This window comes from Ictidomys tridecemlineatus, chromosome 1, assembly GCF_052094955.1.
Source record: "Ictidomys tridecemlineatus isolate mIctTri1 chromosome 1, mIctTri1.hap1, whole genome shotgun sequence".
Lineage (NCBI taxonomy): Eukaryota > Metazoa > Chordata > Mammalia > Rodentia > Sciuridae > Ictidomys > Ictidomys tridecemlineatus.
Genome location: NC_135477.1, coordinates 244530114 through 244557469, shown reverse-complemented (window position 1 = coordinate 244557469; position 27356 = coordinate 244530114). Strand labels below are relative to the sequence as shown.

Here is a 27356-nt window from a genome sequence, read left to right as displayed (position 1 = left end):
AGATTACATCTCTCAAGATCCAATCATTTCACCTCTGAATGTTGCTATATTGCCTAACACATGAACTTTGGGAGATATTTCAGATCCAAACCATACCAGTAACTTAGTAACTTTGTGTTAAATTGGTAATTCTGTTTTTTAATGTTTTGCCTTGTGAATTTCATGAACTCATTTGTAGAGTTAACTTTTACAGAGTAAATAACTTGATAGAATAAGTAATTATGCCTAGAATGATAAAAATTGAACCTGTACTTAAGAATTTAACATTTTACAGTTATATTTTTTCCCCCAAAATAAGTGTCTTGTAGTTAATCATAAATTGGTACTTGGAAATTCATTTAGGAACAAGAACATCATGTTTCTCAGCCTTTGGATGATTTCAGCATTCCTCTTGGTATGTATGTGCATGATTAATATAATGTTTAAGTTTAGAGTTAAAATCAGCTTTTTAGAAATAGGTATAATATAAAAAAAGAGAATAAATTCTTTTCATATTGTCTTTGCAAGATGCATTGTGTTTGTTGATATCCAATAGAGCAACAGGTGACTACCTGTGCCCTGCTTAGGCTTGTTCTTGTAATCAGGTTTTTTTGAGCATAGCCATGCCCATTGGTTTATGCCTTGTCTGTTATTGCTTTTAGCTGCAGCAGGATAGCATAGATGCCGCAGAGACCATGTAGCCCACAGACCCTAAAATATTTACTATTTGGCTCTATACAGATTTCCAACCCCTGCTGTAGGGTCATGTAATCAATTAGGATCTCAAAAATGAGGTAAAAAGCATGAAAGGAATTTATGAAAGAATATGCCTAGGATTTAATTCAACATAGAAATATGAGTACTTTAAAAATAGAGAAATCAGTTCAGAAAAAGAACTCACTTATAAATAGTAAATTATTAGTTTTCTTAAACTGGTCAGTTTATTTCTTGCCCCTTGAATGCATATATTCCCTGCATCTTTTTTCTCAGCAATTCATTTGTTCACTCCTGTGCTCATAGGGCCATTCAGTCATTATTTCAGTCGTTACTTCAGCTTCTACATTTTTTTGATGTTGCTCAAATACATACACAGTCTCTCATCTTTCTTTTCTACTTTTATCTTATTCACATGTACGAATTTTAAATTGGCATCTTTCTGACAGTGATATCACCATTCCAAGGCTTCTGCCTTGCATCAGGCCTCCTTTTAGCCGCCTTGTAACTGACCTGCTCAGCTTCAGTCTTGCACTTCCTAACCCCTCTACAGTTCTTTCCCACTCATATTAAAACAATTTTTTCACTTGTGTGTATGTGTTTTTTTTTTTGAACAGGGGGCCTAGCACATGCTAAGCAGGCGCAATTAACTTGTATTTACATACTAGTATTAAGGTAAATATTTTCCCCATGTCCCTAGATGTTCTTGTACAATGTTATTTTTATTTTTTGGTACCAGAGATTGAATTACTCAGGGGCACTTACCCACTGAGCCATACCCCCAGTCCTTTTATGTATTTTATTTAGAGACGGGGTCTCACTGAGTTACTTAGGGCATCCCTAAGTTATTGAGGCTGGCTTTGAACTCAAGATCCTCCTGCCTCAGCCTCCTGAGCCACTGGGATTACAGGCATGGGTGACCACACCTGGCTAAAATATTATTTTTTTCTTTTGCAATTGTTTTAGTTGTAGATGGACACAATAACCTTTATTTTATTTTTATGTGGTGCTAAGGATCGAACCCAGTGCCTCATGAGTGCTAAGCAAGCACTCTACCCCTGAGCTACAACCCCAGCCCTACAATGTTATTTTTAATGACTTCATTACACTCCAGTGGATGTGTGTTGTATCATTCCAAACAATTCTCTGAGACCAACCAAGAATGCTACAATTCAATTCATTGCTGACACTAACTACCTGGAGTTAGCACTGATCACCACAGGTGAGGGGCTCAGTCTCACAAGAGGGCTTCATTTAGAAACCAGTTGTAAACAAGGTCCCCAGGATACCTCCATTGCTGCCAAGCTGTTTACAAATTCGCAGGTTCCTTTGACAGGCCCCCTTTTGCTCCTTCCTTCAAAATTCACCAGAATAATTCACAGAATTTGGGAAAGCACCTTGAAATTATGATGCTTTTTATAAAGGCTTCAACTTAGAAAATGCCAAATGTAATGTTTAGGGCAGCAAGGAAGACAGCTCAGAGTTCCCATGGCCTCTCTAGGCAGGCCACTTTCCTAGCACATCATGGGTCTACTCACTTGGAATCCCCTTTAGTTGTTTGTTTCAGAATTTTTATTAAAGTTTCTGGACATAGGTATAACTTATCACGAACACGGCCACTGTGACTAAACTCAGTCTCTACCCTACCCTAGAGGTAGGGGTAGGATAGGTGGATAGGGGGCTGATAGTTTTAACCCTCTAACCATGAGGTTGGTTTGTGTGGTGACTGACTCTATCCTGAAGTCACTCATTAGCATAAATTCAGGTTTGATCAAAAGAGCTCCTTCTGAATAATAAAAGATACTCCTAATATATACATACAACATATATATATACACACACACATATATATACACACATATATATTCACCTATCCATATCTACCTATAGATATACACACATATATACACCGATATCTATCTCTAGATATATATAGGACATTCTAAATATGTAAACAAAGTCTGTGCCTGGAACTAGGGACAAATACAAAACTTATGTTTTTTATTATACCACAGTGTGCCATAATCTCCCTGTGTCATCTCCCAGGAAAATCTAAATCTAAATCCAAAACGCCATAATATTCATTAGATTTTGATTTTACTTCCTGCTGAGCTTTCCTGCCTGAGTGGAAATAACCTTAAGTCACATGAGAAATCTGAATTTATTACCTCTCCCCACACAAACAGTTTTCTTCTCCTATCTCTGTTGTCTATATCATTTGTGTTGATGCCAGCCTAACCAAAAAAAAAAAAACAAAACATCATTCTGAATTCTGCCTTTCCCTTTCTTCTTCTCTTCAAGAACCAGTTCCTGCCTATTTTATCTCCTTCATAATTCTTAATTTTTTTCTCTTGCTTGTTTACATTGCTAGTGCAGCCTCATCTAAATAATTGCTTTATTTCAATTTTATCTCTGCAAATCTATTTTTTTTCTACACACTTGCTGGGGAGGTTTTTCCAGAACAGTTATATGGCCATAGCGCTTCCTTGGGTAACCTTCAACTGGATCCTCATTAGTCAGAAAAATCTCTAGGTTTCTTGGCTGAATATACAGTCTTCCGCAGTGTTAGTTTGGATTAGACTGTGTCTTTTGAAATTTAGCTCACATTCCACCTCATGCCAAAAGTCTGCTTCTATAACCTCCTAACCCCTTCCTTTATCTCCCTTGACTCACTGAGCCTCTGGGCTCCCCCTGAGGTGTGTGCTGCTCAATGATTGCTTCCAATGTTTTGTTACACTTAAGAAATGCTTAAAGACGATGTTAATACTTCTGCGGGATTGCACTTCATGGCTTCTGTACAAAAGAAAGTTATAGGAAGTCAGGATGCAAGCACAAATACAGAACCAGGTAAAGTACTATTTTTCTTTTTTAAAAAATTAATGTTTTAATGTATTTAAGATAATCTGTGTTTTCTTAAGGCAGAAATTTAAAGGGAATTTAAAATTATGTGATATTAGTTACTTATCTAAAGTTCTTCTCCCCAACAAAGGGAAATTAGAGATTGAATTTATAATAAGTAAAACATAATAGAGATTTTGTTTAAAACTGACATAGACTACATCCTAAGTCAGTAGAAATAATGTTGTGAATTGGATTATCAGTGCTCTGAGTTTCCTTCACTTGAATTGCTTACCTGAGGTTGAGGGGCCTGGGAGTAGGGCTGATAAAGTTGAGGTGATAGAAAACGAGATTGGGGCTGGTGTGGGAAGGGCTCATAACTCTGTTCAAGAGCAGAGGAAAGGAATGTTTGAGGATCTGCTGTTAATTGCTTGTAAAACTTATTCATCGATATAACTGATCATTATGAATAGTATCTTGAGTAGTGCTCTGCTCATTATGTCACAGTAATTCTTATTATGACTTTCAGTGAACAGTTTCGTCTGTGTATGGAATATTTTATGTACTTTCTAAACACACTCTAATTTTGTCTTTTTATAAAGTATTTACTGACATCATTAAAAATGATATATAATTACTATAGAATATTTGGATAATATAGCAACTATGATAGATGAAAATTAACTATAATCATACAATTTAGCAATAATGTTTTGGGATGGTTTTGTCTTTTATCTTTTGTTGTTTTATGTAGTTAGATAGAATACTTAAATAGCAAGTATCCTCATTATTTGAACTCCTCTTGCCAGGTATTCCTCTTTCCTAGCTTTTCCCTGAGAGTTTTGTTATAGTTATTTCCCAAATAACTCGAAACTCTCTCAATTAGAGTGGTTTTGTTATTTGTTTGTTTGATTTTTTGTTTTTGTTTTTGTTTTTGGTATTAGGGATTGAACTCGGGGCATTTTATTATACCTTCAGTCCTTTTTTATATTTTATTTTGAGACAGGATTTTACTAAGTTGCCCAGGCTGGCCTTGAGCTTGTAATCCTCCTGTCTCAGCCTATCAAGTCCCTGGTACAACAGGTGTGCACCACCCAGCATAATTAGAGTGTGTTTTTAACATTACTTCATTGTACTATATTTGCATTACAGTAATGTTGCATGTGGTCCTTGCTGCAGTGTTGAAGGTAATTCATATCTGTGTTCTTTTTAATAAAAGAACGTTAATTAAGTGATGTTTAAAATGCCTTATGTCATCTGGGTACTGTGGTGTACACCTGTAATTCCAGCTACCCAGGAGGCTGAGGCAGGAGGATTGCAAGTTCTAAGTCAGCCTCAGCAATTTATGGAGACCCTATCTCAAAATAAAATGAATAAGGGATATACTTCAGTAGTAAAGATCCCCTGGGTTCAATCCCCATTCTAGGAGATGGGGGGAGAAAAATGAAAGAAAAAAAAAAGTGGACTGGTACAATGTTTTTTCTCATTTGAGATAAGCCTCCTGGTATGCGAGAATTAACAGTTCAGTATACTTTCAGTAGATTAAATTTGGATTACAAGGTGTATCAGGGGTATTTTATATTCTATTTATTTATTTATTGGTACTAGGGATTGAACCCAGAGGTGCTTAACCTACTAAGCCACATCCCCAGCCCTTTCCCCTCACCCCCCCCCATGGTACTGGGGATTAAACTCACGGCTTTGTGCATGTGAAAGCACTCTACTGATGGAGTATATCCCCAACCCCATCCCCAGCCCTTTTATATTTCATTTAGGGACAGGGTCTTGCTAAGTTGCTTAAGGTTTTGCTATTGTTGAGGCTGGCCTTGAATTTGAGCTCCTCCTGCCTCAGCCTCCAGAGCTGTAGGATTACAAGTGTGTGCCACCACACTCAGCCTGTTTTGTATCTCTTTTGTTTTACTTTGATTTCTACGTATGCCAAATGTTTCCCTGTATCATCAAAACAAAACAAAAAAAAGTACTTTGTATTTATTTGCCATAAAATATTTAACCAATTTCTTATTGTTGAAGCTGCTGGCTACTTGGCAGGTTTTAGTTTTTTCTGCTTTATAAATAATGCATAAGACCCCCACATACACCTTTTGTCGTTCATATGATTTATGTAATTTTGACTTTCCCGATCAGATAGGTGATAGAAAGTCATTTTTTTTGTGTTTATTACTGATGGAGATTGGGTTGAGTATGTGAAGGTTGTTTTTTGAGACTGCTCATGGTGGTGCACACCTGTAATCCCAGAGACTCACAAGCTTGAGGCCAGCTTCAACAATTTATCAAAGCCCTCAACAACTTAGTAAGAGCCTGTCTTAAATAAAATATATTAAAGGACTAGGGATGTAGGTCAGTGATAAAGTGCCTTTGGGTTCAAAAAGATGTTTTTGAGGTAAATGATGAGTTTGCCTTTGGAAACATTCTTTAAATGTTGTTATCTAAGTATGTCTTTGAGAAGACCTTGAAGGTACTCTGCCTTGCTGCTGGGTAATTTATAAAGTTGGCAGCCTGTTTGCTAAGATTCATCTGGAGACAGGCCGGGGAACTACATAATACTAAAATTCTAAAATCATTGTTTAAATTGTTAAAATTAAGTAGTTGTCAATCTTTATTACCACTTTTTATGCTCCATATTTAATTGTCAGTATTCATATATTTGTTTCCTGTGTTTGTGAAATCTTTTCTGTTTTTTCTTTTTGCTTCAAATCTTCTGATTTACAAGATAAGGAAGTTGCTTCTCAAGAAGTTGTTTCTGAATGTGATAAAAATCAGCAAATCATTTCTTCCACCTCAGGTATGTTCTTTTCTTCTTTTCTGAAAACAGCCAGACTGATTACAGTTATATCTATATGAGGCCAAAGCCGAAGTCACCAACCCCATTTAAACAACAGTTAAACCAATCAGCTGACTTAATAGAAACAGAATGACAGTTGTTTTCAGTTTCCTTTTTTCTGGTTTTTTGGTTAATTCAAAACTTTCATAGCAAGTTTCTTGTTTTCTTTATAACAGTGAGTTGTATTTTTAAGCATGAAATTTGAAAGTAATGCTGTACTAAAATTGAAATGCTGGAAAATAAGATTAGAGCCGAAGAACAAAAGGCACAGAGTTACACTGCCTGCTAATGTACATGTGACAGTCCTGTTTATTTTATTTTATTTTTTTAAAAGAGAGAATGAGAGGCAGAGAGAGAGAGAGAGAGAGAGAGAGAAAGAATTTTAATATTTATTTTTTTAGTTCTCAGCGGACACAACATCTTTGTTGGTATGTGGTGCTGAGGATCGAACACGGGCCGCACGCATGCCAGGCGAGCGCGCTACTGCTTGAGCCACATCCCCAGCCCCTTATTTTATTTTTTAAAATTTTATTTATTTCTTAGTTGTAGATGGACACAATGCCTTCATTTTATTTATTTTTATGTGGTTCTGAGGTTTGAACCTAGTGCCTCACACATGCTAGGCAAGTGCTCTACCCCTAGCTATAGTCTCAGTCAAGACCTGTTTATTTTACTACTGAATAAGAAACAAATAACTTATGAAATTTAGATGTTAAAACATTTTGAGTGGTAAAATTTAGCTATGGATTCTGAATATACTAAAGACCACTTAATACCACCCTTTTGAAGAGCATGATCATATCTTAATGTGAGAAACTGGCTCACCTGTCCAAACCCAAAGAATGGATTAAGAGACACAAGGTATAGCAAAAAAATGAGACTTTACTGATGGTCTTGCAAGATTGGGTATCTGGGTAAGTGGGCACCCCCAGAGCAGTTACAGTCGGCATTTTATTTCCTAGTGTGCAAGTTCCCTTCCAGGTTCCTCACTGGCTAAGTGCACAGTCTACTCCAGCATCTCCTAGGTTTTACTGTCTTGTCTTTACTCGAGGGGCTGTTCTGGTACATGGATTTTGGATCTAGCGCATCCATAGGCTAAGGTGCTATTGTGAGTTAACTGCTTGTAACTTTCCATTCTGCTCTATTTTCCCCCCAGCTGCCTTTCTTACATCCCAATTTTACATTTAAGGCTACATACTGTATTCTGAAAACGGACTTTCTATTTCTCATGCCCCCCCTTCTTTTTTACCTTTTGGTCTCATTTTCATTTTTGTGCTTTTTTCCTTTGGTATTGTCATGTATCCTAGCCATATTAGGTTTTTGAGGAGGAAACTCCCATGGTAAAGAGTTCACCCCTTTTTAGCAGTTCTGAAGGTGTCCCAGTGTTCCAGAGTACTTGGTAAGGTCCTTTCCAATTCAGTTGAAGCTTGTCTTCTTTCCAGGCTTTGATTAAAGCCAAGCCACCAGGCTGGAAGTGATGAATTGTGACCAGAGGAGATATCGAGCAAGGAATCCCTTTAACTTGAGGGATAAAAAAGTGAAGGATATGAGTAGTATATATTTTCTTTTTTTTAAATTTCTTTTTTATTTCTTCAATTGTTGATGGACCTTTATTTATTTTATTTTATATGCGGTGCTGAGAATCGAATCCAGTGCCTCACACATGGCGGGCAAGTGCTCTACCACTGAGCCATAACCCAAGCCCCTGGTCTTTACTTTCTATAGAAAGCAATTCTGTAGTTTTTCCCAAGTAAGGGAGCTCATATAAATGTTATATAAGCAAAACAACAGAAACACAACAAAGTCTTTCTATGTAGGAGGTTAAGAAGATTTGTAGGTCTCAAATTGACTCAGAACAAATTTATGACTCTGACAGAGGTTTTTAGAGTTATTAGGTACTCCTGTATAAAACCCTTCCTTTAACCTCCTGGTTTTACTTACTTTTGGAGGACTGACACAAATGTCCATGAAGTTACATTAAAAGAACCATTGTCTTTTCTTTAATTGTCAATGTATGGCTGCGCTAAAGTATTTAAAATACTCTCCTGCCAGGTATTTAAAACCAAGTTGGTCAGAATTGATCTTTTTCTTCTCTGTTGTTAAGAGTCAGCTGAGATTTGTTAGAGATCACTCTTGGGAAGTTGTGAGAAGCTTCTTGGTTTCTTTAGCTTTTTTCTACTAGTAGTGCCATCTATAAAATGGGCCAAGGTCTTGCTGACCACGTGTAGTTTCCCTTGGAAGCATCAGGGACATTTCCATCTTCAGTGACCTCCTCTTTGCAGAACGTGCACCAGTTGGTTTTCTCTTCTCTAGGGTTGTCAGAATTCCCCATAGTTCGAAAGTCAGATGACTCATGAGAGTTGCAGGTCCTTTAGAAGGGTCCTGTTGTTCCCTGGATCCTTGCTGACCTTAGAGTGCAAGGGCCACAATATTGGCTACTTTCTCCTTTGCCCTTTTATTTCCTTGACTTTTGTCTCCAAATTTTGGTTTTAAACATCCAGCAGGCCAGTTTCACCAGTCTTGAATTTGGAGTACTGTATTTAACTTTAATGTCTATAATTTTATAGTTTTCCCTTGCATTTAAGTGGGGTCAGCATTAGTACTGGACATCTGCCTTATATCCTGTCTGTCCTACAGGTGATGGGGTATTATCTCAAATTAACTCAGATGTTCTATTAGAAGAAGTACTTCTACAAAACACTAACAGGCAGCAGTTACAAAGGTATACAAAGAAAATACAAAATGAACTAGAGCAAAATATATTCAGTTTGTATAATAGCTTTGTACCAAGAAACATTATCTCTATAATACCACAAATGTATATTTGATATCTATTTTGCCTCACAAAGACCCCACATATATGAGTTCATTCATATGAGATCCTTGACAAATTTTACTCTTTTAAAACTCTTTTACAGCCTTTAAATACCTTTTACAATTTATCCAGTTCTTTACTTAGTTTTAAATTTTATTTTCTGTCTTGTTTATTTTTGAGATTGTAGTACCTTTATAACAAAAATATATCCTTTGAATATAACTTTAAATAAGCTTAATTCTGGCCTAATTTTGGAGCCAACCTAACATGGAATAAGGTGAGAGACAGAGTCTTAAATCAGATAGGGGGGCTCTTGACAAATCTAGGCAATCTATTTTATTTCTAAAGTTGATCTTTACCTCTTTCTTAAATATAATTTACAAAGTTTTCATATATTGTTTCCCAAGTCTAAGTGAATATCAATTAACACAATACAACAGTACGTATAAAACATGAATCAAGGGATGGGGATGTGGCTCAAGCGGTAGCACGCTCGCCTGGCATGTGTGCGGCCTGGGTTCGATCCTCAGCACCACATACAAAGATGTTGTGTCTGCCGAAAACTAAAAAAAAAAATAATAAATATTAAAAAAAACTCTCTCTCTCTCTCTCTCTCAAGTCTGGGGAAAGTAAATTTTAAAACATGAATCAAGGGCTGGGGTAGTGGCTCAGCGGTAGTGCACTTGCCTAGCATGCGTGAGGCACTGGGTTCGATTGTCAGCACCACATATAAATAAATAAATAAATTTTTAAAAAGTTCATCAACAACTAAAAAAAATATTTAAAAAAAATGAATCAAACAAGCTAAGAGTGCTCCTTTTTGTGGAAAAGAAAAATTTTTCATGTTCTACATTGTGGAACTTTAAACAAATTAGGCTCTCCTTATTATCTTTCAAAAATACATTAAATTTCCATTCTAGTGTAAAGCATCATAAACTGTATATAAAACTTACTGATAACAAGTTATCTTTATCCAGTTAAAAAACATTAAGTGAAATAATTAAATCCCCAGTTAAATTTGCTATTTTCTTTTTTGTTGTTTTTAAATTAAATTTTTATTTATATATGACAGCAGAATGCATTACAATTCTTTTTTATTACAATTCTTATTACGCATATAGAGCACAATTTTTCATATCTCTGGTTTGTATACAAAGTATATTCACACCAACTCGTGTCTTCATACATGTACTTTGGATAATGATGACCATCACATTCCAACCATCATTTTTACCTCATGCTCCCTCCCTTCGCTTCCCACCCCTCTGCCCTATCTAGAGTTTGTCTATTCCTTCCATGCTCCCCCTCCTTACCCCACTATGAATCAGCCTCCTTATATCAGAGAAAACATTTGGCATTTGATTTTTTTGGGATTGGCTAACTTCACTTAGCATTATCTTCTCCAACTCCATCCATTTACCTGCAAATACCATGATTTTATTCTCTTTAATTGCTGAGTAATTTTCCATTGTGAATATATGCCACTTAAAAAAAATCCATTCATTTATCGAAGGGCATCTAGGTTGGTTCTACAACTTAGCTATTGTGAATTGTGCTGCTATAAACATTGATATGGCTGTGTCCCTGTAGTATGCTGTTTTTAAGTCCTTTGGGTATAGACCAAGGAGACAGATAGCTGGGTCAAATGGTGGTTCCATTTCCAATTTTCCAAGAAATCTCCATACTGCTTTCCATATTGGCTGCACCAATTTGCAGTCCCACCAGCAGTGTATGAGTGTACCTTTTCCCCACATCCTCACCAGTACTTATTGTTGTTTGTCGTCCTAATAGCTGCCATTCTGGCTGGAGTGAGATGAAATCTTAAAGTAGTTTTGATTTGCATTTCTATAATTGCTAGCAATGATGAGCATTTTTTTCATAATATTTGTTGTTTGTATATCCTCTTCTGTGAAGGGTCTGTTCAGGTCCTTGGCCCATTTGTTGATTGGGTTATTTGGTTTTTTTGGTGATTATCTTTTTGAGTTTTTGAAAATAGGTAAAAATTCTAATTCCTTTAAGACTTAGTTTCCCTAAGTAAGACACAGGAAATTATCTTGATAGATAACAGCAGATCAGTGTTTTAGACTTTTTTTCATATCAGTGAATAAAAATTTGACCTTCAAAAAAAATCCCTTAAATGGTGCTGGGGTTGTGGCTCAGCGGTAGAGTGCTTGCCTAGCACGGGCTAGGCTTTGGGTTCGATCCTCAGCACCATATAAAAACAAATTAATTAATTAAAGACATTGTATCCAACTATAACTATAAAAATAAAAATAGAAAAATTTTTTAAAAAATTCCTTAAATGATGGCTGTGTTGGTTCTGTGTTTACAGCTTAGTGGCAGAGTGCTTGCCTGGCACATGTGAGGCACTGGGTTTGATTCTCAGCACCACATAAAAATAAATAAATAAAACAAAGGTAGGGCTGGGGTTGTGGCTCAGTGGCAGAGCACTTGCCTAGCATGTGTGATGCACTGGGTTCCATTGTCAGCACCACATATCAATAAATAAAATAAACGTCCATTGACAACTAAAAACTTAGACAATCTATAATTTTTTTCACTTTCTTAGTTTTGTCTTCTCTTTCATGTTCAGCTTTAGTACAAGAAAATTATTTTACCCTACAATACTTTCTCATCTAGAAACACACATTTTCATTTTTAAAACTTTTTATATTTCCCTTCTTCCAGTTGTTCACTCTTTTTTAAATTTATGTTACAATTTTTATGAAACAATCCTTATGAAATTTCTGAATTTTGACAAATTACTTCTTTGTAATAAGATGAAATACTTAATGATTTTTACAGTCCTTTCATCAAAGCTCATCTGAAACTTTTCATACTCCTTATGTATACAATTATACCTTTTAGAATTTTAACTTTTAGTAACTTTGCTTTTAGTTTAGGCCTAGAAGTAAAGCAACCTTAAAATTGCTTTTCCAGAGGGTTGGGGTTGTGGCTGATAGCATGTGTGAGGCACTGGGTTCCATTGTTGGCATTGTGTATAAATAAATAAAATAAAAGACCATCAACAACTAAAAATATATATATTTTAAAAAATTACTTTTCCATTTACTAACTTTTAAGAACACGTTTAGTAGACCTGTATATATTTTACCTTATGGCGTTTAAGAAGCCACATTTAAGTTTATATTTAGCAGTTGATGTTTTAGTATTTTAACTTTGCAAAAACTTCTAACCAACACATTTATCAATGTTTATCCCATTCATGTTAACTCTCATTATCCATTTTTAACTTAGGGTACCCATGAAAACCAACATATCAGAGAAATCTAGTTAACACTTTAAGTCAGTTAATTCTTACCAAAGAAAAATTCTTACATGTAGTGGACATTGTACTTTAAACATTTTATAGAAATTAATGTTTTCTTGATTGATTGGTCAACTAGAAAACCTTGTAGGTTAGAAATTTTAAAGACATCTTTACTCTTGCCAATGTAAATTGACCCTTTAGAAATTTAAACAGCCTGTCCCAGAGTTTTTTTTTACAGTATAACTCAGACATGATGGGTCTGTACAATTGGGAACAGAGCCTGGCAGCTGTGATGGATGCTAAAATCCGAGGTTTAGGTGACCACTCATCCTCCATGAGATAGATTTACTCCTACCATTACCAGTTCATTTTCCTTGTTAGGACTCTCCAAAAAGGAAGACCTCTTTCATTTTTAAGTGCATTTGAGAGTTGATCCTTGGATAGTCCGCTTCTGAATAAAAACAGCATGAAAACAAAAATAAAACAAACACAAACAAAAAAACCCCCAGTTAGACAAAACAAAACTAATCAGAACAAAATATCTTACTTCAGATACACAGGACCAAAGGAGAATTCACCTGAAAAATTATGAGCTCAGAAAATGACAAACTTGGGAGGAATAGCATGGCTGTAATTACTTTAATAAAGGAGCATGTGGAACATCTATATTAGACCAGAGTGTGCTTTTGAATCAGATTAGAGTCAGTCCAGATATTTAAAGAATGTGAGAGCCCATGAGTTCCTCAGGAAAAGGTTCTTAAGGGAAAGAAGACTTGTACATATTGGTTCTTTCCATTTTATGAATGTTCCTAGGCCTAGAATTTTTATTCCTCTGTTTCATTAGGTTTCTATAACTGAGTTTCCCTTTGTGTACTCAACCTTATTGAAGGTTTCTTGTAAGTCCCAAGCTCCTGTGTACTCAGTACCCACTTAGCTGGGGATTTTTCACACTCCCTGAGCTCCTGCTGCTGTTGCCCTCCAGGGAGAATGAGCTGTTGAGGGGCATGGACTTTGGATCTGCCACATCCATAGGCTGTGGTGCTATTGTGTGAGTTAACTGCTTGTAAGTTTCCATTCAGCTCCATTTCCCCTCCTGCTGCCTTTCTTACATCCTAATGTTACATTTAAGGTAAGTACTATATTCTGAAAATGGACCACTAGACTTTGTTTCTCACATAAATAAAACTAGTAATAAGATAAAGACCTAAATATCAAGAAACAAAAATTTTTACAAATTTAGTTATAGGTTTATTTCTTAAAATTTGGCTTTATTGCAGTTCTCTTAAATAAAGTAGATGAATGTGAGTTAATATATCTGAAGTGGAAATAGGAAATTATAGCATTTTCATGACATAATTTAGATACTTTGTTGTTCTTATCACATTATGAGAAAATCAATACTTAATTTTTTTTTTGGTATTGGGGATTGAACTCAGGGGAACTCAACCGGAGCCGTATCCTCAGCCCTATTTTATATTTTATTTAGAGACAGGTCTCACTGAGTTGTTTAGTGCCTCGCCATTGCTGAGGCTGGGACTACATGCGTGTGCCACCATGCCTGGCAATACTTATCTTTATTAAATTACGAATTACTCTAGAGTAAATTGACCATAGAATATGATAGAATTTAATTTGTTTATACCCATGAAGCTTCTACTTAGATTTTTAGGACATATGCATTTATATTGTTTGTTGTTTACTAGTTTTAACAAAATTAATGATTTAAGTCAAGTTAAAGATATTTTTACATTCCCAATTTTTCTTAATTTTCAGAATATGAACCTGTAACTGTTCCTCAGCTGTTGGTTCCAGATGTACATCTCAATGTTGAACTTCCTACTAAAATATCAGAGAAATCTTTGTCTCCTTCAGCACCTGATATGGTAATAAATTATATATTTAGAAGTTTTAATATTGTACTGAAATTTATTATGTTTTTTCTAGCTATTATACAATTGAATGGGTGAAATGAAGCTAAAAATCTCATCTGTGTAGCTTTGTAGGAAAGATCAAAAATCAATTTAAGTATTATGCCCTGGAATATTGTAAGCTAAAACCAATGAGACTTATTTCCTGCAGCTTCCCTAAGATTAGGCACATAAAAGCTCTTCTTACTTTTTAGTAATAATAATGAAGAATTTAGCTTTTTAGGGGTGGGAGATAGAGTGGCTAACCAAGGTAATAAGAATGATTTTTATGTGCTTTAACTCAGGTTGGACACACTTTTATAAATGTGGTTGACATTGAAGCTGATGATCTACAGGAATTACCTGTCACAGCAGAGCCTTCAAATGAGAATGTTACCAAACAGCAAAGTGATCATCTGGAGGTCCCATCATCGGCAGAGTTACATTATCTGGCAGCTTCAGTTACCAGTGCTTTTCCCCCACACAATTGTAAAAGTCAAGGTAATAACTTTTTCCTACTTTGAATACATTTTGAAAATTTTCATAACATAGCATTGTTATTCCTACTCAAATCTCATAGCTCCCTTTCTGAAAGCCCACTGCAGTGTTAGATGTTTATATTCACATTCAGAAATTATCTCTTAAATCTTTTAATTCACCTTCTTTAGAAGTTCAGAATCAATCTTTGTACGTCCTCCTTCATATTCTTGATAGAAGCTGCCAGTTCTCCTGTGAATATATTTTCTGAGCCTCCAAGAGTGACTCCAGCCTGTCTAGATGAAAAAACCTGGAGAGCAGACTTTACAGAAGTGAAGGAACCTCGGATCTCCTCAGTGACTCCATTAGAAAGTCAGCAGGACCAAGGTGAATGACAGAAGATGTGTAGCATGACTCTCCCTCACAAATTCCTGTTATGATAGAAACTAGCACTAATACTTGATAATTGCAAAAGAAACATGAAAGAGATTTGTCCTTTGTTAAGTGGAGAGGGCAGGTAGATGAATGAGCTTAGCCATTAAGCTAGCACCATATTTTACAAGGAGACTATAGATGTACTTGTACATATATCTTCTCAGTTAAGGAGGCTAAAATATAAATATCCTGTGGGAGTTCTTGAGTACTTTGATGCTTAAAATGAATTCTTATGTTTAAAAAGTTGGGAAATTCTGCAGCAGTACAGAGGTAATACATGGGCATGGTAGCCAACATTACTTAACCAGTAAAATATTTAGTTTTAAATAAATCAGGTTATATGTGGCAAATTTTTATAATATTTAGAAGAATATTTCTCTACAGTATCCGGTTATTATATCTTATGAATGGTTAGATTAATCCAATTGGCAATCAGACTTTCTACAACAGAGCTGATGTCTTTTCTAGGTTCCACGGCTGTTGGAATTCTGGACCCTGCTTTGTTGCAAGATGCAGGTTCATTGTCTGTCAACAGTGGGCACTCAAGAGGTATAAGGAGCAAGAAAGGGATGGGAGGAGGGACAGATCACTTTAGGATGTTTGTGTATCACTTTAGGATGTTTGGGGATGTGCATTATAGCTGCATAAACAAACGAGTGCCAACATATCAGATTTTGAAGCCTTTGCCCTCTCTCTGTTCTGTCTTGGGTGGTTGTATGTACAAGTGATGGGAGTAGCAGGATTTAAGAAGCTAATAGTCTTTCAGGCTGGTGAAGGATATAGAAACTGGAGTGAAAGGAGCTTGGCTTTTGGATTCAATTAGAACAGACCTAGGTTTCAATCCCAGCTTTATTCCTAAATAGCTTGGAGATGTTTTGCAAATTTACTAACTTTATCTGATCTTTATTTGTTTCTCTATGGGACACAATTGCAATCTCAGGGTTGTCCAAGTGCCATGGCTGCTTAGTACCCTTAGTCTCCCTTCATTTTCTTAATTTCTGAAATCCGGGAAAACTGGAAGCAGATCCATCTCCCTGAGACTCCTGAATAGCTAAGGCCAGCATTTTAAAGACTACAAACTTCAGGTTAATTTTCTTTATCAGAAAGATCAGGTCTGCAATCAACCATTTGGAGATTCCTTTTTTAAGGAGAATATCTATTTGCAAAGATACATTACTTCTATCTACTCTTGAAGAGAAGAACTTAAAAATGCTAATTTAAAAGGAAAAGCTTTATATTTTGAAATTTCATCATAATATTTATAGTAATATACTGTAAAGACTCAGAATATAGTTGCACATTAGAGTTGAGTGGAATTTGCTTGACAGAAGAAGTATCAGAGAAGGGAAGAATAGGGTCTCTAGGTATTAAGAGTAAACAGCTCTTGTTTTAGTGAGACCTGCTCACGATTGTGAATTACAGTAGCTTCCTATTTTAGAATCCTTTTCCCATGAAAGATAGCATCAGTAACAGCAGGCAGAGTTTTTCTGACCCAAGGAAGAACATTTCAGGTCAGTGAAACTCAGTTTTAACCCTCCTGTGTGATTTTCTGTTAGTGAAGTAGAGCAGAAGAAGGAAGTCTGGATTTTTTTTTTTTTTATTGGTTGTTCATAACATTACAAAACTCTTGACATATCATATTTCATACATTAGATTCAAGTGGGTTATGAACTCCCAATTTTTACCCCAAATGCAGATTGCAGAATCACGTCGGTTATACATCCACAATTTTACATAATGCCCTATTAGTAACTGTTGTATTCTGCTACCTTTCCTATCCTCTACTATTCCCCCTCCCCTCCCCTCCCATCTTCTCTCTCTACCCCATCTACTGTAATTCATTTCTCTCCTTGTTTATTTTCCCATTCCCCTCACAACCTCTTATATGTAATTTTGTATAGCAATGAGGGTCTCCCTTCATTTCCATGCAATTTCCCTTTTCTCTCCCTTTCCCTCCCACCTCATGTCTCTGTTTAATGTTAATCTTTTCTTCCTGATCTTCCTCCCTGCTCTATTATTAGTTGCTCTTATTATATCAAAGAAGACATTTGGTATTTGTTTTTTAGGGATTGGCTAGCTTCACTAAGCATAATCTGCTCTAGTGCCATCCATTTTCCTTCAAATTCCATGATTTTGTCATTTTTTAGTGCTGCACGTAATACTCCATGGTGTATAAATGCCACATTTTTTTTTTATCCATTCATCTATTGAAGGGCATCTGGGATGGTTCCACAGCCTAGCTATTGTGAATTGTGCTGCTATGAACATCGATGTGGCAGTATCCCTGTAGTATGCTCTTTTAAGGTCTTCAGGGAATAGTCTGAGAAGGGCAATAGCTGGGTCAAATGGTGGTTCCATTCCCAGCTTTCCCAGGAATCTCCATACTGCTTTCCAAATTGTCCGCACCAATTTGCAGTCCCACCAGCAATGTACAAGTGTACCCTTTTCCCCACATCCTCGCCAGCACTTGTTGTTGTTTGACTTCATAATGGCTGCCAATCTTACTGGAGTGAGATGGTATCTTAGGGTTGTTTTGATTTGCATTTCTCTGACTGCTAGAGATGGTGAGCATTTTTTCATGTACTTGTTGATTGATTGTATGTCCTCCTCTGAGAAGTGTCTGTTCAGGTCCTTGGCCCATTTGTTGATTGGGTTATTTGTTATCTTATTGTCTAATTTTTTGAGTTCTTTGTATACTCTGGATATTAGGGCTCTATCTGAAGTGTGAGGAGTAAAAATTTGTTCCCATGATGTAGGCTCCCTATTTACCTCTCTTATTTTTAGTTTAAATAAGTCCCATTTGTTGATTCTTGTTATTAACTCTTGAGCTATGGGTGTCCTGTTAAGGAATTTGGAGCCCGACCCCACAATATGTAGATCGGAGCCAACTTTTTCTTCTATCAGATACAGAGTCTCTGATTTGATATCAAGCTCCTTGATCCATATTGAGTTAACTTTTGTGCATGGTGAGAGAAAGGGATTCAGTTTCATTTTGTTGCATATGGATTTCCAGTTTTCCCAACACCATTTGTTGAAGATGCTATCCTTCCTCTATTGCATGTTTTTAGCACCTTTATCAAATATAAGATAGTTGTAACTTTGTGGATTAGTCTCTGTGTCCTCTATTCTGTACCATTGGTCCACCTGCCTGTTTTGGTACCAGTACCATGCTCTTTTTGTTACTATAGCTCTGTAGTATAGTTTGAAGTCTGGTATCGCTATGCTGCCTGATTCACACTTCCTGCTTAGAATTGCTTTTGCTATTCTGGGTCTTTTATTTTCCATATGAATTTCATGATTGCTTCATCTATTTCTACAAGAAATGCCATTGGGATTTTGATTGGCATCGCATTAAACCTATAGAGGACTTTTGGTAATATCGTCATTTTGATGATGTTAGTTCTGCCTATCCATGAACAGGGTATATTTTTCTATCTTCTAAGATCTTCTTCTACTTCTCTCTTTAGGGTTCTGTAGTTTTCATTGTATAAATCTTTCACGTCTTTTGTTAGGTTGATTCCCAAGTATTTTTTTTTTTTTGAGGATATTGTGAATGGAGTGTTTTTCCTCATTTCCATTTCAGAAGTTTTGTCGCTGATATACAGAAATGCCTTTGATTTATGCATGTTGATTTTATATCCTACCACTTTGCTGAATTCATTTATTAGTTCTAGTAGTTTTTTTGTAGACCCTTTTGGGTCTTCTAGGCATAGAATTATGTTGTCCACAAATAGTGATAATTTAAGTTCTTCTTTTCCTATTTTTATGCCTTTAATTTCTTTAGTCTGTCTAATTGCTCTGGCCAGTGTTTCCAGAACTATATTGAATAAAAGTGGTGATAGAGGGCATCCCTGTCTTGTTCCAGATTTTAGAGGGAATGCCTTCAATTTTTCTCCATTCAGAATGATGCTAGCCTGAGGCTTAGCATAGATAGCTTTTACAATGTTGAGGTAAGTTCCTGTTATCCCTAGTTTTTCTAATGTCTTGAACATAAAGGGAAGCTGTACTTTGTCGAATGCTTTCTCTGTGTCTATCGAGATGATCATATGGTTCTTATCTTTGAGTCTATTGATGTGGTGAATAACATTTATTGATTTCCGTATATTGAACCATCCTTACATCCCAGGAATGAATCCCATTTGATCATGGGGCACAATTTTTTGATGTGCCTTTGTATCCGATTCGCCAGAATTTTATTGATGATTTTTGCATCTAGGTTCATCAGAGATATTGGTCTGTAGTTTTCTTTCTTTGAGGTGTCTTTGTCTGGTTTCAGAATCAGGGTGATGTTAGCCTCATAGAATGAATTTGGAAGAGCTCCCTCTTTTTCTATTTCCTGAAATAACTTGAAAAGTATTGGTATTAATTCTTCTTTAAAGGTTTTGTAAAACTCCGCTGTATACCCATTTGGTCCTGGGCTTTTCTTGGTTGGTAGTCTTTTGATTGCTTCTTCTATTTCATCCATTAATATTGGTCTGTTCAAATTGTGTGTATCCTCCTGACTCAGTCTGGACAAATCATATGACTTAAGAAATTTATCGATGTTTTCACTATCTTCTATTTTATTGGAATATAGGTTTTCAAAATAATTTCTAATTGTCTTCTGTATTTCTGTAGCATCTGTTGTGATATTGCCTTTTTCATCCCGTATGTTAGTAATTTGAGTTCTCTCTCTTCTTCTCTTTGTTAGCATGGCTAAAGGTCTGTCAATCTTATTTATTTTTTCAAAGAACCAACTTTTAGTTTTGTTAATTTTTCAGTAGTTTCTTTTGTTTCAATTTCGTTGATTTCCTCTCTGATTTTAATTATTTCTTGCCTTCTGCTACATTTGCTGTTGTTTTGCTCTTCCTTTTCTAGGGCTTTGAGATGAAGTGTGAGCTCATTTATTTGTTGGTTTTTCCTTTTTTTGAGGAATGACCTCCAGGCGATGAATTTCCCTCTTAAAACTGTTTTTATTGTGTCCCATAGATTCCGATATGTTGTGTCTGTATTTTCATTTATCTCTAAGAATTTTTTGATTTCCTCCTTTATGTCTTCTGTAACCCATTGATCATTCAGTAACATATTGTTCATTTTCCATGTGATGTAGGATTTTTCCTTCCTTCTTTTATCATTGATTTCCAGTTTCATTCCATTATGATCAGATAAAATGCATGGTATTATCTCCACCCCTTTATATTTACTGAGGGTTGCCCTATGGCATAATATATTGTCTATTTTTGAGAAGGATCCATGTGCTGCTGAGAAAAAAGTATATCCACTTGATGATGGTTGATATATTCTATATATGTCAGTTAAGTCTAGGTTATTGATTGTGATATTGAATTCTATAGTTTCTTTATTCAACTTTTGTTTGGAGGATCTGTCCAATGGTGAGAGAGGTGTGTTGAAGTCACCCATAATTATTGTGCTGTGGTCTATTTGATTCTTGAACTTGAGGAGAGTTTGTTTTATGAACGTCGCAACACCATTATTTGGTGCATAAATATTGATAATTGTTATGTCTTGTTGGTGAATGGTTCCTTTTAACAGTATATGATGTCCTTCCTTATCCCTTTTGATTAACTTAGTCTTGAAGTCAGTTTTATTCGATATAAGGATGGCCACCCCTGCTTGCTTACGAGGAATGTGTGCGTGGTATATTTTTTCCCAACCTTTCACCTTCAGCCTGTATGTCTTTTCCAATCAGATGTGTCTCCTGGAGGCAGCATATTGTTGGATTTGTTTTTTTAATCCATGTTACCAGCCTATGTCGCTTTATTGGAGAGTGTAAGCCATTAACGTTTAGAGTTACTGTTGATATATGGTTTGTACTTCCTGCCATGTTTGATTATTTATCTTTTTTTTTTTTTTTTTTAAGAGAGAGTGAGAGAGGAGAGAGAGAGAGAGAGACAGAGAATTTTTTTAATATTTATTTTTTAGTTCTCAGCGGACACAATATCTTTGTTGGTATGTGGTGCTGGGGATCGAACCCGGGTCGCACGCATGCCAGGCGAGCACGCTACCGCTTGAGCCACATCCCCAGCCCTGATTATTTATCTTTTTTTTTTCTAATTAATTTGTTTCTCTATGATTAGCTTTCCCCCTGTCCTCTGTCTTACCGAGGCACTTCCCACTGATGGTTTTGGTTATTGTTTTTCATTTCTTCCTCGTGTAGTGTTTTGCTCAAGACGCTTTGCAATGCTGGTTTTCTGGCTGCAAATTCTTCTAGCTTTTGTTTATCATGAAAGATTTTTATTTCGTTGTCGTACCTGAAGCTTAATTTTGCTGGATACAGAATTCTTGGTTGGCATCCATTGTCTTTCAGTGTTTGAAATATGTTGTTCCAGGATCTTCTTGCTTTCAGCGTCTGTGATGAAAAATTCATTGTTAACCTTATTTGTTTACCCCTGAATGTAATCTGTCTCCTTTCTCTTGTAGCTTTTAATATTTTCTCTTTGTTCTGTATATTGTATATCTTCATAACAATGTGTCTTGGCATTGGTCTACTGTGATTTTGTGTGCTTGGTGTCCTGTGTGCATCTACAATTTGTATATTCGTTTCCTTTTTTATTTCTGGAAAGTTTTCTGTAATTATTTCATTCAGCAGGTTACTCATTCCCTTGGTTTGAATCTCTGTGCCTTCCTCTATCCCGATGACTCTTAAATTTGTTTTTTTATGTTATCTCATATCTCTTGCATGTTTTTCTTGTGATTTTTAACCAGCCTTTCTGAGTTGGCTAGACTCTTTTCAAGATGATATATTTTGTCTTCATTATCTGACGTTCTGGCTTCTACTTGCTCCACTCTGTTAGTGATACTCTCATTTGAGTTTTTAATTTGGTTTATAGTTTCTTTTATTTCTAGAATTATTGTTTGATTATTTTTTATAATCTCTCTCTCCTGATAAAGATGCTTAACTTCTTGTTTTATCTGTTTATGTAATTCATTTTCAATGTATTCTTTCACTGTTTGAATTTGCTGTCTCGTATCCTCTTTAAGGTTCCATTCCATCTGTCTAAGGTATTCCTTGAGTTCCTTATATGACCATTTTTCTGATGGCTGTAGTTCCTCCTGAATATTTAGGCGGTCCTGCATTGTTTGTACTCCTTTTCTTCCTTGCTTGTTCATGCTGCTCATGTTGCTTCTTGTTCTGTTTGACTGCTGAGTTACTGTTTACTCCTATAAATTTATTTGATGCTTGGGAGAAAAGGTATTAGAAGGGAAGGGAAGAAGTCACTGAAGAGAATGAGAATAAGCAGATAGAATTCAAGGAAGGGGGAATAAGAGAATTGAAAAGAAATGAAAAGAGAAATAATAATAAAAAAATGAAAATTAAAATTAAAAAAATAATAAAATAAAATAATTAAAAAATATATTTACAAAACAACAACAACAAAAAAATGAAAATGAAAAAAATCCCCAAATTTAAAAAAATTAATAAATGCAGTCTTAGAGTTTGATTAACTTCTCTTCCAGGAGGTGGAACTGTGCCTACTGGGCCAAGCTTCTCTCAATAGGCAGGAACCAATCACTGTGCAGCAGCTCTTCCTCCCAGGCTGGGTGGGTCTCCAATCCTGGGTGCCTAGGGCCTTCTTTTGTGTCTAGACACTTCCCCTCTCTTCCTCAAGCCAGGCCCCGCTCACTGGTGACGCTCACCACAATACTGGCTACACGCCAGGTCTGCTGCTCCCGGGAGCCCTGTTTTCATGAACGCCTGGGCACACTCTCCCTGTTTGCCATTCCCTCGGACCCTAAGTTTGTAGAGCTTGGGGCTGAGAACCCCCAGTGAATTTGTTTGCTCTCCGGTAGCCACGCCTCCGGTAGCTGGTGCAAGGGACCTCAGTTGTCAGCACTGGTGGGAGCGGTAGCCGAGAGTTCCGCGCCGCGAGTCCTGTGCCACTAGTCCCGTGCCACGAGTCCCGAGCCACTCCTGATTCCCTTGGTCTGGTTATCTCGCTCACAGAAGAGCTGGGAGGGGCCCTTAATGTTTCCCCGCTGTGTGGAGAGGGAAGGCTAGGGGATTACACACCTGTTTCCGCTGGTTTCAATGAATTTATCTTCTCCACCGCGTTTTGGTGAAGTCAGTTCTCTGTCATGGTGTATCCCATGCAAATGGTGACAGTTCGTTCCCTTTGCCGGGTGACCAATGCAACGAACCGGTGGGTCCTGACTGTCTCTCCCAAGCCCCGTTTCAATCCTGTGGCCACTGCCTATGAAGGCTCGGTTGGCATTTACTTCTGTAGGATCAGAAGGGCCGACCAGTTGTTTCGGCGGGATCGTTAGTGCTGAGTCATAGCGGTTTGACTGAGAGAAGCAGGCAAAGGAGAGCTTGAATGCAGCCAATCCCGGCTCAGTGTGTGTTCTGAGAGGTCCGGACTGTTCGCCCCAGATCCATGTCAGCTCTGCATTGCCTAGTGATCTTGAGCAAACAGCATTTAGACAGTTTACGACTCCCTATGCCAGCGCAGCTGAAGAGGTCAGAGATTTGATCTCTCTGCGCCCGCCGCCATGTTGGATCTCTCCAGAAGTCTGGATTTTAAGCATGTTCATCTCTTTTGCTGTCTTTACCATTTGAAGTTTGTGTGCACCAGATCTTTCCTGTTAAGTGTTAAGGGGGATGTGTTTCAGGCTGTTGAGAAACATGGAGGTTAGACAGATGGTAAAATATTGTGAAAGTCAAACTGAAAGAGGTAGGGAAACTGCCATTGCATTTACCATTGTCTTCTCACAGAAGGTTCACCTTCAATTGGGACTGAAATATACCAATCATTTTTGTTTACCAATTCACATTTTTTTCAAAGAACTTTGTTTTAAATTTGATCTTCACAAAACTTCTCGAGTTAAGTGAATCAGGCATCATAATTCACTTTACCTGTTCTTCATTCTGCAAACACTAAGTTAGGAACCAGGTACCTGGAGTAAAGAACAAAGGACTATACCTTTAACCTGTGAGCATACCTATAGGGGGAAGAAAGACAGGTAATTAAGGGGTTGATTATGATACAGCTTGGAAAGGGCTGTGACAGTGGCATGGATGAGACCTTGGGTAATACAGCATCTCATCTATTTCAGGGGAGGTTTGGGGCTATTTACGGGAGAGACACTAAAGTAGAATGAAGGAGAGTAGGATTTAGAGAGAAAAAGAGCATTCAGACTGAGAAAATGGACTGTGCAATGATTCAGAAGTTTGATGGAGCCTGGCAAGTTTGAGACAAGTGACGATCAGTATGCTTGGAGTCAAACAGAGTGTTTTTTGTTTGTTTAAAGAAATAGCAAGAAATTGGGCAGGTGGTACATGCCTGTAATCCCAGAGAATCTGGGAGACTAAGGCAGGAGGATTGAAAGTTCAAGTCCCATCTGGGCAACATAGTGAGACCTTGTCCCAAAGTAAAAACTAAAAAGTGTTAGGGATATAATGGTAGAGCACCCTGTGTTCAATTCCCAGTACCAGAACAAGAAAGGGGAAAAAATAACAAGAAATGAGTGCCATTGTCTGTTATATTGAGGTATTTGGGCCTTTGAAGTGAAGGCACTGGAGAAACACAGAAAGGTACTGGGAAGAAAATAAATATATCGAGTTGATCAGTGGTAGTAGGATTGGAGGTATTCAGGAGGTGGGATCAATCCTTGGTATCACTTGGCTCTGAAGGAGAGACAAGAACCTTGAGTGACTGGTGACTTGGGAAACAAGGTAAATGGTAGTGCTGTTCATTGAGTTGAGAAACAGGGAAGAGGGTTCAAAGTGGCAGGAAGCAATGAGTTCAGTTTACTGTGCAGCTGGAGTTCAGAGGGAGTACCACATGGCCTTTAGGAGCCATTTGTGTGACATTGCTCAGATATGGTGAGAAGAGGGAGGAGAGATCTGTGCTGAGGCTGGCACCCTGAAGGTGCCTGTGGATTAAGGAAGGCCTAAACAGGATGAGTAACACAGGGAGGGGAGACTGAGATGCCAGAAGGAGAGTTCATTTTGAAAAAGAAGGTATCTCAAACTTGGGTGTGGAATCAATTGGTAGAGACAGTCATTGGCTTTGATACTGGTCTGTGGAGGTTTGGTGTTTATCTGAGATCTCACATGAAGTTAGCAATAGCCATCATTGGACCTAGTATGTGATGGTTTTGGTTTCCATTGGTTTCAAAAAGTCATAAAAATGTTAAAGTTTCATTTTGATGAATTATCTGTAATAGGGGATAAAAATAACATTCAGACTGCCTCATATGTAGGACTTGTGGTACTAACATTCTTAAAGGTCCTTATTTCACATTAGACAAATTGCAAAAGAAATACAATTTATAAGTATATTAAATTTGTTTTTCAGTGCTGGGGATTGAACCCAAGGGGCCTTGCGCATGTTAAGCAAGTGCTGTACCACTGAGTTACATCCCCAATCCCCTACATATATTTAAATTAAAACTTATTTGGAAAATAATGTTATGTTGCCTTAAAGTAAGATCGTCCAAAAAATGAGATTTATCATTATCTGCCTCTTCCTTAATTACAATCAATTCTGATTTTCCTTTAATTAATATTTAGATCTACCAAGACCAAGATTCCAGTTCCAAGAACAGAGCACAAAGTCAGACTCTGCAGAAAATTATCTGCTGTGGAAAGTGCTGCAGGATGACCCTGCAGCTCGCCGTACTGCAGTTCGCCCTGTGCCAAGCCCTGCAGCTTGCCGACTAGAGTTTCTCACCGCTAAGCTTCAGAAAATTGATGAACAGCTGTTAGCAATTCAGAACATTGCCGACAACATAGAGCAGGATTTCCCCAGACCTGAAATGCTAAGTTTACTTCATGAAAAGGTAGTTTACCCTTAGTTTTTTTTAATTATTGTTATTTTTATCAGTAACTGAGTTATTAAATTTGTAATTTTAAAACAGTGGACTTTTTGAAATAATGGGAAATTTGGTTTCTTTAAGCTAGATTTTCTGAATTTCAGAATTACTGATATTTGGGTCAATTTGGGGACTTGGGGAAGGGAGGTGTTTGTTTTTTCAGAGACGGATATCAAATCTAGAACGTTTGTTAGGCTTGGCAAGTCCTCATGGCTGAGCTATAGGGTATTTGGCAGCATCCCTGGTCTTTACTCACTTGCTGCCAGTAGCACTTTCCCCAGTTATAACAATCAAAATTGCTTTCGAACCGAGTGGCACACACATATAATCCCAGCAGCTCTGAGTTCAAAGCCAGCCTTTCCATAGTGGCTGTGCTGATTTACATTCTCACAGTGTGCAGTTGTTATCCCTTGTCTTTTTGATAATAGCATTCTTTTTTAAAAAATGTTTTTTGTAGTTGTAAATGGACAGAATGCCTTTATTTTATTTGTTCATTTTTATGTGGTGCTAAAGATTGAACCCAGTGTCTCACGCATGCTAGGCAAGTGCTCTTCCGTTGAGCCCCAGCCCCAGCTCAATAATAGCCAAATAGGACCACCATTAAGTAATGATATTAATGATGTTTGTTTTTTAATTTTTTGACATAAACTTAGAACTGTCACATTCCAACCAAGGTTGAATATCAAAGCAGTCCTAGGAGCCCCTTACTTCAAACGATCTCTTTTTAAAAATTTTTGTTCTAACTAGTCATACATGACAGTAGAATGAATTTTGACACATCATACTTAAATGGAGTATAACTTCTCATTCTTCTGGTTGTACATGATGTAGAATCACATTGGTCATGTAATCATATATGTATGCAGGATAATAATGTCCGTTTCATTCCACTGTCCTTCCTGCCCCCATTCCCCCTCCCTTCACTCCCCTCTGCCTAATCCAGTGGACTTCTCCGTTTTCCCTAGCCACACTGAATTAACATCCACGTATAGAGAAAACATTTGGCCTTTGTTTTTCTGGGATTGGCTTATTTCATTTAGCATGATAAACTCTAGCTCTATCTATTTAGCAGCAAATGCCATAATTTCATTCTTCTTTAAGGCTAAGTAATATTCCATTGTGTATATATACCACATTTTCTTTATTCATTCATCTGTTGGAAGGTATCTAGGTTGAGAACTTCTTTTTTTGAAATTGCCTTCTGAGCTAGTAGAAAAGCATATCTGAAGCCAAATACTTTCCTTCCTCCTTAGTTTTGATACT

General features: G+C 36.9%; 1 protein-coding gene across 13 annotated transcripts in view; it reads left to right on the top strand.

Annotated features, from left to right (window-relative positions):
• Cplane1 (ciliogenesis and planar polarity effector complex subunit 1) overlaps window positions 1-27356 on the top strand; it is a 140400-nt gene that overhangs the window by 65038 nt on the left and 48006 nt on the right. For 11 of the 13 annotated variants that reach the window (XR_013424144.1, XM_078017589.1, XM_021726574.3 and 8 more), the window contains 8 exons: window positions 343-394; window positions 3436-3540; window positions 6263-6334; window positions 14233-14342; window positions 14672-14867; window positions 15081-15230; window positions 15747-15827; window positions 25792-26060. Coding sequence is in view for 12 of the 13 variants with exons in the window: in XM_078017589.1 (XP_077873715.1) it covers window positions 343-394; window positions 3436-3540; window positions 6263-6334; window positions 14233-14342; window positions 14672-14867; window positions 15081-15230; window positions 15747-15827; window positions 25792-26060 (1035 nt within the window). In the remaining variant the exon portion in view is untranslated. The remainder of the gene's footprint in view (window positions 1-342; window positions 395-3435; window positions 3541-6262; window positions 6335-14232; window positions 14343-14671; window positions 14868-15080; window positions 15231-15746; window positions 15828-25791; window positions 26061-27356) is intronic. The other 2 variants (XM_078017599.1, XM_078017585.1) reach the window with 1 other exon arrangement.